Below are 13,795 nucleotides of genomic sequence, written 5' to 3'. Positions count from 1 at the left end.
CATAATCTTTTCATACTTGATGATATTGTATAATTTGTTTCTCAAAAGATTATTATATAGAAGGAAAGATTATACTTATACTATAAGTAATGTAAAAAGAAAGAACCTCAATTTCAAGGGGAGGAAAAATGTAAGCTTAATATAAATGCAAAGAAAATCTATACAGAAAACTTTTAGTACTTCTTTCCAAGGATATCAGACATTTTGAATGTCCATTTTATACAGAATATCATAAACAACTGCTACAAAAGAAACAAATAAATGGAAGATTTCATAAAATAACTAGCAACAGATTCCTAGGCTTCATTTGGAAAGTCACCCTTCTTTCTATTAGACTGAAACTTATTTGTGAAATATTTGCTTCCAGTTTGTGTTTTCTGCTTATCTTTTCTTCTTCCATGTAGATTAATACAGTTATGCCAGCTTACTCTTAATACAATAAATAAGAAGACTCTGTAGTGGTCTCCAAGAAGCAATTAGACAGATGCTTAATATTAGTTCTCCCTACATTTCTAAATGTGAGAGTATCTAAATTCTTCCATGTCTTTATTTTGTTTGAACTGTGAGTTCTTAAACACATGACATCCATATGTTATACAGATTATTCCTCACTTTGGAATTATCATATCACTTTTCCTTTTAATATGTGATAATTAAGCATGTACTATAAGAGAAATCAGTGAAAAGTTTTTTTTTTAAAATAAGGAATTAGTTTTCCCTTATTACCTGCACCTAAACTAGCAGGTGATCTATTTCTGCTGGTTGCCATTCATGTTTGTTGCAAACATGAAAGTAAGACGCACATGAAGAGTTTTACCATTCAAAAGTAAATACTTATTCTGATTTTTAAACTAAGTATCTCAACAGCTGCAGCTCAAGATTTACTACATTGGAAAGAAACCATAATCTTATATCCCTATTCTCAGTTAACAGGATGATGCCAAACAAAAGCCATTTACCTTTACCTGCAGAAAATAAATTTTAATTCCAAGGTTAGAAACAATACGGAAAGAAAAAAGAAAGAGAAAGTGTCTGACTTGACATAAAGGCCTAGATAAATATTTAATAAAAGGGAGAATTCATCACTAAAAATATTTATAGATTGACTATATGTGTAAGACATAATACAAAAAGGCTTTTAAAATCAGAATACCCATCATCATGTTGCATTACATTTTATGTAGTATCATTTTTCAAAGCACTTTCAATTTTTCCCATGGGATTCTATTTTTAGTTGATTGGAGGAAGAGTGGTAATCCTAAATCTTACATAATTTATCAGACTAGAAATAAAAGCAACCCAGTCTACTAATTTGTTAATTTGGCAATTTTCATTCTTTTATTAAAATGTAGTTGCCATTATAGGTCATCTCATTCTCCCTTTTCTCCTCTTAAGTTCATTTCTACTTACTATGTAGATAATATTCCAATTCTGAATCTAACTATTAGGATTATATAATGATTGTCATCCCATTTGTAAGTTAAAAAGACATGAAGATAATTCATAAGGACATGGGCATGAACTTAATGTCTGAAAAGACAGAAATTACCAAAGTGTCAGCAAGAAGCAGCATCAGTGAATAAAGAATTAAACCCAGTAAGAACATAAAAATTTGGTAAACAAAATCAATATAGAGAAATGAAAACTGTCTTTTTAAAATAAGGATATTATTCTAATGGCAAAATTACAGTATTTGTAGTTGAAAAGGGTAAATTTCAACATCTTTTAATGCAAACAATTTAAAATAATATCAGCATGTCTTGAGAGCTAGAATATGTTGGCATCCTAAGACTGTAACTACAAAAGCTATCAACTTTATTACTCATTCACTCAACACTGAAAAACCCCAGAGACACAAAATATGGTACTCTTGTTCTACAGCTCCATCTCTAATTTAGAAACTTTATCCATTCTTGCTGACCAAAATGCATTGCAAGGATTAATGCTTCGATAAACAGTAGGCTCCAACTATGAAACGTTCAATATAGACATATATAAAAATACTTAGCAAAAAGTCTTTTCCACCTCCCAACATGTTAATACATAATATGTATTAATAACCATTGCAAATGGTTTTAATTTTCACTTGTGCCTTTATAAAGTATCAAATCTATGCAAATAATACAGATTTAATACAGTGACTTAGATTCCTGATCCTCACCTAAGAACATCACATGGTCCTTGTAAGCATTTGATCAACACACAGAATCTAATGATTCAACATAGATTTTATACAAAATTCACTCAGAGGTGAAAAATTACAAAGTGTGAAAAGCAAGTTCTAACTGGAATTCGTTTCAATTTTGTATGACAATCTCCCTCTTTTTCTCATTTAATTTGTAGAAAGAAAAACAACTTCATGTTGAGGCAAAAAGAAAAAAAAAGATACTATAGTGAGATTTATCGCTCATATATTATAAGATTTAAAATGACCTGTTTTCTCATATATGAATAATGTCACCTAAAAATATCCAATTACAATATCTGAACAATCTGAGAGTAACGATTTTAACATTATTTTGTGCTTTCCATTAAAGGGAATGATTATCACCATGGAACTTACTCTTTTATACAGTACGTGAAACAGAATGTTTTTGCCAGTCAGAAAATCAATTTCCTATGAGATAAGTAGAAATGCAGTAGAGGAAGCGGTAGAGTTAAGACACTGAAAGCTATAAAAGATTAAATTCGACGTAATCACAGAATAAAGGCTGTGCATTTTTTTGGTTTTTTTTTTTTTTCAATTGTGAAAAAATGAGATGTAATGCTAACAATGCATACCTTTCATGTGCTATATACAGTTAAAGTAGTACTTTGTAAATGATAAAATAAGTATAATAAAAGTGACTCCTTCATGAATGATATATGTAGAAGTCTAGCTCAAGGAGCTTTCTAACTGCAAAGCCATTCATTCTCTAAAAATTGAGTCAGATCAGAGGTTATTCCAGGTATAATTTAAAATTTCTAAACTTACTTCAGATTAGCCTAGAAGGAATTGCCAATGCCCTCTGACAAAGATGTGGAAGATAGAGTTTGATGATTAGAAAAATAAAGGGAGAAGAAATCCAATATTAATTCCCCCATTCATTCAATAAATATTTATTATTGCCTACTACTTTAGACAAAAATGTTCATGGAGGTGACATTCTAGAGTAGCAGCCAGTGAAAAAATAAATACATAAGTAAACCTCATAGGTAAACTATAAGTGCTGTTAGAGAAATAAACAGGGAGCCAGAGAGAGAAGCAAGGGAAGAAGTCTATTTACATAAGGTGGAAATTACTTCTATGAAGAAGTAACATTCAGACTAAGCTTCAAAAGGTTTAGAAGGAATTACCCAAATGAAGAGTAGGAATTAGTACTCCAGGAAAAGGGAATATCAAGAGCAGAGGCCCAGAAGCACAAACAATGTATTTCAAGGCGTGAAAGAAGTTTCTAAATCATATATTTGATAAGGGACTTATACTGAGAATATATAAAAAATACAGTAATAAAAAGACAGATAACCCAACTGAAAAATGGGCACAGGATCTGCATAGTCATTTCTCCAAGGAAGATATACAAATGGCCAATAAGAACATGAAGAGTATCACTTATATGTGGAATCCAAAAAATAAAACAAACTAGTGAATACAACAAAAAAGAAACAACTCACAGATATAGAAAACAAACTAGTGGTTACCAGTGGGGAGATGGGGAGAGGGAATCAGAGAGGTACAAGATAGGGACAGGGGATTAAGAGGTACAAACTACTGTGTATAAAATAAATAAGCTACAAAGATATACTGTACAGCACAGGGAATATTGCCAATATATTATAATAACTATAAATGGAGTATAATCTTAAAAAATTGTGAATCACTATGTTGAACACCTAAAATTTACATAATATTATAAATCAACTATACCTCAATTAAAAAAAAGAACATGAGGAGATGCTCAACATTATTAGTCATCAAGCAAATGCAAATCAAACCACAAGGAAATAGCACTTCACACCCACTAGGATGGCTAGAATCAAAAATATCAGATAACAAATGAAGGTGTGGAAAAAATCAACTCTCATACACTGCTGGTGGGAATGTAAAATGGTTTAGCTGCTTTAGAAAACAGTGAGGCAGTTTCTCAAACTATCATAGTTAACATATAATTCAGCAATTTCACTCCTAGGTATAACATCCTAGAGAAATGAAAACATGTTCATGCAGAAACTTGTACCTGCAGTTCCCTGGTGGCCTAGTGGCTAGGATTCGGCACTTTCAGAAACTTGTACTGGAATGTTTGTAGCAGCATTATTATAACAGCCGAAAGGTGGAAACAATCCAAGTGTCCATGAGCAGACAAATGTATAAACAAATTGTGGTATATCCATATAATATTATTTGACCATAGAAAGGAATGAAGTACTTACACATGCTACAACATGGACAAACCTCATTGAACCTTGAAAACATCATGCTAAGGGAAAGAAGACACTCACAAAATACCGCATACTATATTATTCCATTCATATGAAAGCCCAGACTAGAGAAATCTCTAGAGACAGAGAGATTCCTGGCTGCTTAGAGCTGGGTGAGGAAAGAGGGGAAGCAAGGATACTGGGTTTCTTTTTGAGGTGATGAAAATGTTCTGAAATTTGTGGTGATGGTTGCACATACCTGAATATAATAAAAAGCACTCAATTGCACACTTTATATGGGTTAATTGTATGGTATGTTAATTATATCTCAATGAAGCTGTTTTAAAAATTTTTTCAAAGACCTATATGATTGATGCAGAATATATAGGATAATTACCTAAGAAAGAGAAAAGACAAGAGATGAAGTAAAAGACAAGCAAGATGAAAGAATGGGAAAGTAACATATTTGTTATTAGCTTTCACTCTGTTTACTTCTTAGACAGCACAGAGGAAGGGCCTCCAGAGGGATGTATGGGTAAAGAGTGACTATTGAGGAGTTCTTAGAACATTCAAGTTTACTTACATCAGGAGTTACTAATATGTTTGAGGCTTTCAATGAGCAGCCATGTGAATTTCTAAGATCAAAGAAGAGCAATCATTGCCAATGGCCTGGCTGTCAGTAACCTTGTGAGTCACTGCTGTGGTTCTGCTACTCTGTTGGCCCTGTTAGGAGTACTAGAAACATACAGGCAATGACCAAAAAAAAAAAAAAAAAAAACCAAAACCAAACAAACAAAACCAAAACCACCACCACCACCAACTTACTCTCCACTTTGAAGACACCAGCCCCAACGAAGTAAATATATTTCCAAATGGTTTCTTGATAAAGATAGCAATTCTACAGTAGTAAGGTATATAGGATACAGGCATAATCTAGACTGCTGATTTTTATAATTCAGCCTGAATAAACATTATAAAATAAAAAATAAAGTGAATGGAAGATGCTAGAAAGGGAAGTAAGAAGAGCTTATTTTTCATTTGATTAAGATATTTCTCTCTGATGCTTCCAATACCCAGAGTACACTATCCAACTCCTCAAGCTATTTTTATTTCCCAGTATGGAAGTACTGAATTTCCCTTCCTCCTTAGAGAAAGAAGTACCCATCCTGAACACATCAAAATGGAACGTATGCTAGTTGCTAGGGATGTTATAACTCCTGGGAGATCTAACTTTAGCTTAGGAAAACAAAAACGAAACAAAACAGATTGCTATCTCACAACCTTCCTGTTTCATACGGGAAAGGAATTATGAGTTAATCTCTAGTAGTTCACTGACATGCTAACACACACTTGGTTTTAACCACGGTACAAACTCTTCTTTCTCCGACTCCCCTTCCCTCTTTCTTATCTTCTGCACAGGAACAATAAGTTACTGTACTAACACATTTCTTCCTACTTTTCTCAACTCTCAGATAACAGACAGATGATATTTTGGAAGAGATTTTTTTTTATGTATGATGATTTAGGTATGTTCACATATGTGACATATGTACATAAATAATATTAATCAGCTTTTAAAGGGCTTTTACATTTTAATATGGTGACCCTAAAAATGAATACAAAGAAAAATAACTGAACCAAATGATGTCTCAAGATTCTTATTCACAGATGAAGATAAATCATCTAACAGCTAACACTGATGCCAAGGAACTAACAAGAGGCAATTTAACAGATGAGGAAATGCTAAGTGTAGCAAGAAGGATAAATCTAGAAGCTGGGAGACAAATTAGGTGAATGTCACCGTGTGCACACAACTACAGTGATTTTTTTTCCACAACAATGAAATGATACCCCAAAATATTGCAGTGCAAATGACTAGAATAACACCTATCAGGATCAGTGAATTATTACCTCCAAATCTAAAAAGCAAGTATATGAACACTTGCTTTTAAAATAGCTATTTGTATCTTAAAGTATTGCTTAAACAGTATTTTTAAATGCATAATTAATGTTTAACTTATTGAACAGTATTTAACCAGGAACATTACTTTCAATTTAGCCTTGTATCTGCTAGAAATACGTTTGGCTCCATTATTCTCACTGAGGTTACAGAGATATCATCACTGTATTCTCTTAGGTACTATCAAAGTCAGACATGCTTCTGATTTCCTCTCCCATTTTCTGCCATTCTTCTACGAGTATAGGGTGAGTGATACATCAGCAATACCAGAATGACATATATTTGATGCATATTTGACTCAGTAAGTACCTATGTAAAATCACTTCCTGAGGTACCTCTTTGGCTATCCACTGACTGGTACCTAGATCATTCTCTCCCGCTTAACAAGAACCACAATAATGCCAGGACCACTATTAGGAGGAAGTATTAGGTACTGCTGTTAAATTGAGAATAATGTCTTATTCAAACACTTGTGTTTTAGGTACAAACAGAAAGGCAACTAGAAGTTGCTGTCCAATATGGTGGGAAAATATGAATAAAGAAAATTGAAATTGTACTAAATTAAAACAGAACATGTGACAGAAAGGCAGGCACAAATGAGTTGGGCCTTGTAGGCTATAGTGGAGTCATGAGAGGGTTTCAAGTAGAGAAGTTAAATGATCCAACCCACATTTCAGTAGCCATTCCTGTGGCTGCTGTGTTGGAAACAAACTGAACAGGTTACTACAATAATACAGGTGAGAGACGAGGGTAGTAATGGATGAGTGAAAAGTGGTTTTATTTCAGATATGAAGGATCAAGAGCATTTGTTGACACATTAGATGTGGGGTTATGAAGACAGAAGGAGTCAAAGAAAACCTTCAGGTTTATTGCCTAAAGAACTGGAAGCACAAAGTTGTCCTTTCTGAAATGAGAAAGAATACCAAAGGAATAGATTTTGAAAGAGTATCAGAAATTTATCTCAGACATGTTAAATTTGATATGTTTATTAACCGTCCTAGTAAAGGTGTCAAGTAGACAGATATAAGAACACAGTCAAGTAGAAATACGGGTTTAAGATATAAATCAGAGTGTACTGGATGGTATTTTAGTCATGAGACTAGATGAAATACCCAAAAGAATAAGTACAGCCAAAAAAAAAAGAGAACTGAGCCCTGGGGCACTCCAAAGTTTAGAGGTTGGAGAGATGTGAAAGATCCAACAAAAGAGATGAAGAATTTGCCAGAAATGCAGCAGGGGGGAAAAAAAATTAGATAATGTACTTTCTGAAAGCCAAATAAGAAAATGTTTCAAAAAAGAGAGGCATCAAACATTTTAAGTTTTAATGCTAGGTGTAGTAGGATGAGGATGAGATCTGACCTGTCTATTTAATCATGGTAGAATGGTACGGGTGAAAGCCTGATTAGCTTTCAAGTGGATTCAAGAGAGCATGGAAAGAGAATAACTACAACATTAAGATTAGACAACTCCTTCAAGGAATTTTGCAGGAGGAGGACAGAAATGGGATTGTAGAGAGGGAAAAGTAAATTCAAAAGAAGATATTTTAAATATGGAAAAATTAACAGCATGCTTGTTGACCTGTAGGAAAGCTACAGTGGAGATCCATACCCACACCCCACCCCCACAGAAAAACAATAAAGAAAAAGGGAGAACTGTTAGAAGCAATATCTTTGCAAAAAAGAGGATGGAATGCAGGGCACAAATGGAGAGACTGGACTTTGTAATTAACATTTGCAGTTTTATTCATAGTAATACAAAATCTAAATTGGCACAGATGCAGCCGAGTGAGCTGACATGTATCAGGAGCACATGGAAGCTGACTGTTCCTATTTCCTCAGTTAAAAAAAAAAAAAAAAAGGAAACAAAGTTACCATCTGGTAGGAAAGATTGGGAAGAGGTTAGGAAGGTTTGATGAAAGAGAAGATTTGAAAACAGTCATCTAGGAGACTAGGAGAGTAGGACTTGTGGACACACTGTATGACTGCCTGGCAGCATTACAGGCTCACTAGAGGTTAATAACCATTCTGCAGTTATCTTCTGGGCTAGACAGAGAAGCTATTATTACTCCCTTTTCTAAATCACTTATAAGAGTAGAGCAGGGAAAAAAATTATACTCCTCTGAGCACCGATTCCTAGGAATTGATTTTTTTTTTTTCTTCCTTCTCAGGGAACTATCCTCCATTTAATCTTACTTTCTGATCTGTCTGCCTTGGTCATTTGAAAATAAAGCATATTTTTTTATCAAACTATTATACTTTGAAGAAACAAACTATCTAATATGGCAGTCACAAAGTAAGACTGACAATGAATGAATGTGCTGTTCAAAAGAAAAGATATATTTGTTTCCAAGCAAAATTTAGCAAAGGTAATGATGCTATATGGTAACAAGGAAAAGGGCTGAAGGGTTGAGGCACGAAGAATGGATCATATGCTAAACATCATCTTATATCCGGTGCTTAGTGAAGTACCTGATAATCAGCACTCAAGAAACATGTTGAATAAAGGAATGAGTAGGCAAATACATAATGAAACCTAAAGACAGAATGACAAAAATGTAAAGACTGATTAAAAAGACTGAAAGTAGGAGAGGAAGACATAAAAGATTGGGTTCACTGAAAGATGCAAGTCAGTGGTAAGAGTCCAAAATTATATTCTTTCAAGAGTTTCTTCTTGAAAAATACTTAGTATCGCTCCCACATCTCTGAATTAGGTCACACAAGAGAAAAACACACGGCAAAATTTTAAAAGTGTATTAGAAAGACAAATATTAATAACTTTAAAAAATCCCTCATGTTCTCTTGCCCTAACCTAGGTAGATAGAAAAAAAATTGAATTTTGTCTCTATGCAATTGTGAGATACACAGTGTATATCTTAAACACTGGATAGAAATAAAAACATGTATCAACTGATGGCCTCTATTGATTGATTTAAGGCAAGTAAACACCGGGAAAAGTAAATGGCTTATGAAGCCTCACATAGAAGAAAAATTTCTTATTTTTCAACAATCACTCTGTGGAATCTAACCTACATGAAATGAATTATATACGTTATTTCTTTCCAATGCAAGTTTGATAGTACGACAAGGAGATCATGTTGATATTAAGATTTAACTTCTCAAATCAATGGTTTAAAATCTTCATATTTCATCTTAGAATTCTCAAGTCTAAAAACTGCTTGAATTTTTATTGCTCTTATGATAAAGTCTAAATACCTGAACTTGAGGTACCCTGGTCTTACGGCTGAACTTGGCTTACCTGTCTAAGTCTTATCTGGTCACTCTTGTCCTCACATTCCAAATCTCATACATCCTTGAACTACTCATGGTTCTTAATACAATTTGCTCCTGTTAGTCTCACTGCTGTTTCCTCTGTCAAAAATGCTCTTCTAATACCCAGAAAACAGCTGCTTCACGTCTCACTTTAAACTCAGTGTTCTTTGGAAGAACATCTGTTTATGTGCTACCCTAGCAGGCTACACATTTTTCTATATATTTAGTTCCTATCACACGGTACTACCATACAATTGTCTAATTACTTGAATGTATTCCCTAAAAGGTCATAAATACCAGAATTTTTATTTTATTATATTTATATAACATTTATATTTTAAGTCCTGAGCACACAGGACTTACGTATGGCACAAAGATATTAAAAAATATTAATCTGTTGAATAAAGTTCTTCGTATCGAGAATTAATTCATCGAAAATCACTTACCCCTTCTTTTAAAACAAAAAAAAGGTTCTGATAAGAACTATTCGGCATCATACAAATATTCATTTAGTAAGGAACGTGAAATAATGAAAACTTACAAAGAAACAGACATATATGTATTCATGTATACGAGCTGAGTGAAAAATAGTATTAATCTCCCTTCATAATACTTTATCTTTTTTCAAATTATAAAAAAAAAAGCAGTAAAACATGGCACTTGATGGTAAATGTTTTACCTTGTTTTAGATCAGCATTTCTCGTAACACTGTCTGACAAATAGCAGTTTGGTAAAGGGTATGATGAAAACATTGGCCAAGGATATGGATCATCACCCTAAAAAGAAGCAAGACAGATGACTTTAGGAAGTAGTTTAATATTAAATTTTAAGACTTTCTGAAATATCATTTAAATTGGCTTTTGTTTCATAAATTCCAGAGTTGTAGCATAACTAACCAAAAGCTATCTGACATTATAATTCAACACTCTAATGGATACTAACTAAAATGAAATATAGAAACAACATTAAATAAGTACTAAAGACAAATAAGATAACTTGTTGTAGCAACTAGATTGCTCACAAAACTATTTCTCTTGTGCTGTCAATCATTTCTAGCTCACCATCTTGGAATGAAGTACTTAATATAACAACAAACAACAGTAAAAATAACAAAAAAACCCTTCAAGAGAAAACCAAACTCTATGGATACTGATGAAAGGAGAGGTACTCAATATATTGCCAATGAAACACAATAAGAATTAGTTATCTAATACAAATCAGGTATCATGAAGGGGAAAGATAGTAAAAGTGAAAAAATTTTAATATGTGTTCAAAGACACACAAGGAAAATGACAAGTTTTTAATAAAAGAATATCCTACTCCGCAACACAAACTACCACTCATGACACCTTGCCTTGAAGAATGCTATTTTCATTAGAAAGTGTTTACTTGCATCCTAAAGTTTTTCTAGTAACAAAAGTTCAATTCTGTGATGTGGATATTTGGAAGTTGTTTATTGTCACTTGAGTTGGCTACCTTGTTTCAAAATGTCAGAAAAACATTCCCACCTCCTCTTTACCCCACTTACCTTCTCTAGCATCCTTGGAGGCAAAATTCGTTCCATTGGCCCACCAATAAGATTTATTCTAACAAGAACATGATTTCTCTCCACTGATAAGCTATCAATTATAAAATCTCTGAAAAATAAATATATCAATTGTTACTGCCTTAATTGAATATGATTTTATTTTAAGATCATGTCAGTGGAATGTAGAGGAAAAAAAGCAATACAATTTCTATAGAAGAGTCTGAAAAATAAATTCACTTTTTATCTTACAGCTTTCTTAGCTACAGAGCAAAGAATTGGAGATATAACTGATATAATGAGATCAATGAGATTATTTCCTTGATAAATGTCACATTAAAAAGAAATGGGATTAAGATGTGCATTATTTCCACAACAACTCTATCACATTTTTAGTCAAAGTTCCCTTAAGTTCTAGACCCAGTGTCTTAATTCAAATTCTAAACTTTGTATCCTCCACACTTCCTGCAGCTGTTAATACTATCTTTCTATATCAAACCTAGAGTATTCAGTAATGTGGCCTGGTCTTCTGTACTATTTTTCCAAGGTCTAGCTAGGGTGGAGGCACACTTTTTTTTAATTACAGACACAAAAACAATGCCAGCTATTGAATGTGCGTTCAAGATATGTCAACCGAATCAAGGTAATGCTAAGTATGACATATTAATAGAAAAAAGTTTCCAAGATATTACCATAACCTCGTTTTGCAATAATCAGAATTTATAACTATGAACTAACGTAATTAAGAGAATAAGTAAAAATTGCCTCTATAAGGGACACAAAAATCAAATGTTTTGTTTAATGGGTCATCTTTCATATGAGTCTGAATTTAAAGCTGATACAACTTAATAAAGTTAGGACTTAACTAAAAAAACAAAAAACTAAACAGAAACTTAGAAAGTAGTACTCTGTAGGCTGTCTCCAAGAACACTGTCTACAATCTTTTTAACTGTGACATTTATGCTTTATTGCTTTTTACTCTTATTTAAATCTACTGAATTCAGATAATGGAAAAACATTAAATAAACTGTATAGAAAATTACTGTCTCAACAGAACATCTGTAAAGAAAGCTGTTATTGTCTCTTAATTTTTTTTTTTTTTTTTTTTTTACCTGTGACTGTCAGAGGTCTCTAAGGTATTTTCTTCTTGAGCATTTAGTAACATTTCAGATACTTGATACTGAGCCTCCAATAGGAGAAGAGTGTCTAGATCACAGCATACCACACTTAATAACCTAAATAAAAAGGAACAATAAAAGTAGATTTTCTAAAATATATCCTAAAAGTTTAGAAACTTTCTTGGTGTCTCAAACACCTATAAATGGAAATAAAATTTTGTAAGAAAAATCAGGTAGTTATTTCAGATATATTTTTAATCATTTTGAATAATTGACTTCAAAAGTTTTTCTAATCGAAATATCATTTAAAGACCATGGGTTTTTTCAAATCTAGTTTAAAAATTTATCTAAATCTAGGAATAAAAAATTTTCTTCTCAACTGATACTTAATTCAAAAATTAATTAGGGAACATTAGCAAATCTATAAAAACTACAAATTGCCACCACTTTTTGCTCAATTAAATACAGAAGGAATGACAGAATCATCTTGCTACCAATCCAGGAAATATTAGGTGAAATGTCAATGGCTAACTTTATAATTGTCAGATAAAGCTGAGAACACCGAAACACAATGATCTATCTTAACATTACTAAAAGTAGAAATCATGTGGCCCCTATTGTGATCCAAGAGGATGTACAGTGAGTGCACCATCTACAAAATATTCTTGCCAAAAAAACGGAACCTGAAACTAACCAATCCTAGATATCTCATTATCAGTTTATACTGATACAAGGCTCAGAGAAATATGTAAAAAGACACCACAAGAGGGAAACAGTCAACACAAAAACCAGAATTTGGAGAATTCTACACATTATATATTTCTTCTGGAAATAAAATGGTTCATAAGAAAAGAGGGGATAAAGGAAGTTATAAATTAAAAGAAAAATAAAATGAATGTGAAGACTTTGTTTTGATCATGATTCAACCAAAAACTGTGAAAATGTGTTTTGAGTCACACAGGAACTACCTCCAAGGTATGTTAAGTAAAAAAGAAGAAGCACAAGACGTGTATAGTGGTAGCATTCAAACCAAAATGGAGACGCATTTGAATACATATTTAAGTACATATTTGTTTTTACATAGAATCCCTCTCCAAAGACAAAAAAGAAACTGGTAAGAGTTGTTAGCTTTGCGGGGGGGGGGGGGGGGGTGGGGGGAGAGGTGGGGTGGTTGGAATCTGGCAGAGTGAAGGGAATATACTTCTCACAGTATATCTTTTATAGTTTTTGAATTTTGGTGCAATCACATGTTTTATCTAGTCAATAGCATCCATAAATAGAAAAATGTTTGGTGGATGCATTTAACAGTCAAAAATGGCAATTCAATATCACTCCCCAGAACCTGGCTAAAATAACCAAATGTATCCAAAACTAAGGGAAAATCTACTATCAGTTTAGAGAAATGTTCCGTACTTAGTTTATAAAAGTAAAAACATTTGTGCTAGATAAAATGAAAAAAATACTTAGCCTTCTAGTTTAAAGATGGTAGTGTAAGTTGGTATTTCCCTTTTCTCAGCCTAGAAAT

At 32.8% G+C, this 13,795-nt stretch overlaps 1 protein-coding gene across 1 annotated transcript in view; it reads right to left on the bottom strand.

Moving 5' to 3' along the window:
• The window catches only part of TBC1D32 (TBC1 domain family member 32), a 186,016-nt gene that overhangs the window by 62,527 nt on the left and 109,694 nt on the right, over nucleotides 1-13,795 (bottom strand). The window contains exons 24-26 of the mRNA XM_061206963.1: nucleotides 12,265-12,387; nucleotides 11,156-11,264; nucleotides 10,307-10,403 (exon numbers count right to left, since the gene is read on the bottom strand). Coding sequence (XP_061062946.1) covers nucleotides 10,307-10,403; nucleotides 11,156-11,264; nucleotides 12,265-12,387 — 329 coding nt within the window. The remainder of the gene's footprint in view (nucleotides 1-10,306; nucleotides 10,404-11,155; nucleotides 11,265-12,264; nucleotides 12,388-13,795) is intronic.

Source organism: Eubalaena glacialis, chromosome 12 (assembly GCF_028564815.1).
Source record: "Eubalaena glacialis isolate mEubGla1 chromosome 12, mEubGla1.1.hap2.+ XY, whole genome shotgun sequence".
NCBI classification, from domain to species: domain Eukaryota; kingdom Metazoa; phylum Chordata; class Mammalia; order Artiodactyla; family Balaenidae; genus Eubalaena; species Eubalaena glacialis.
The sequence above is the reverse complement of the archived record's forward strand: the minus strand, read 5'-3'. Positions and strand labels throughout refer to the sequence as shown.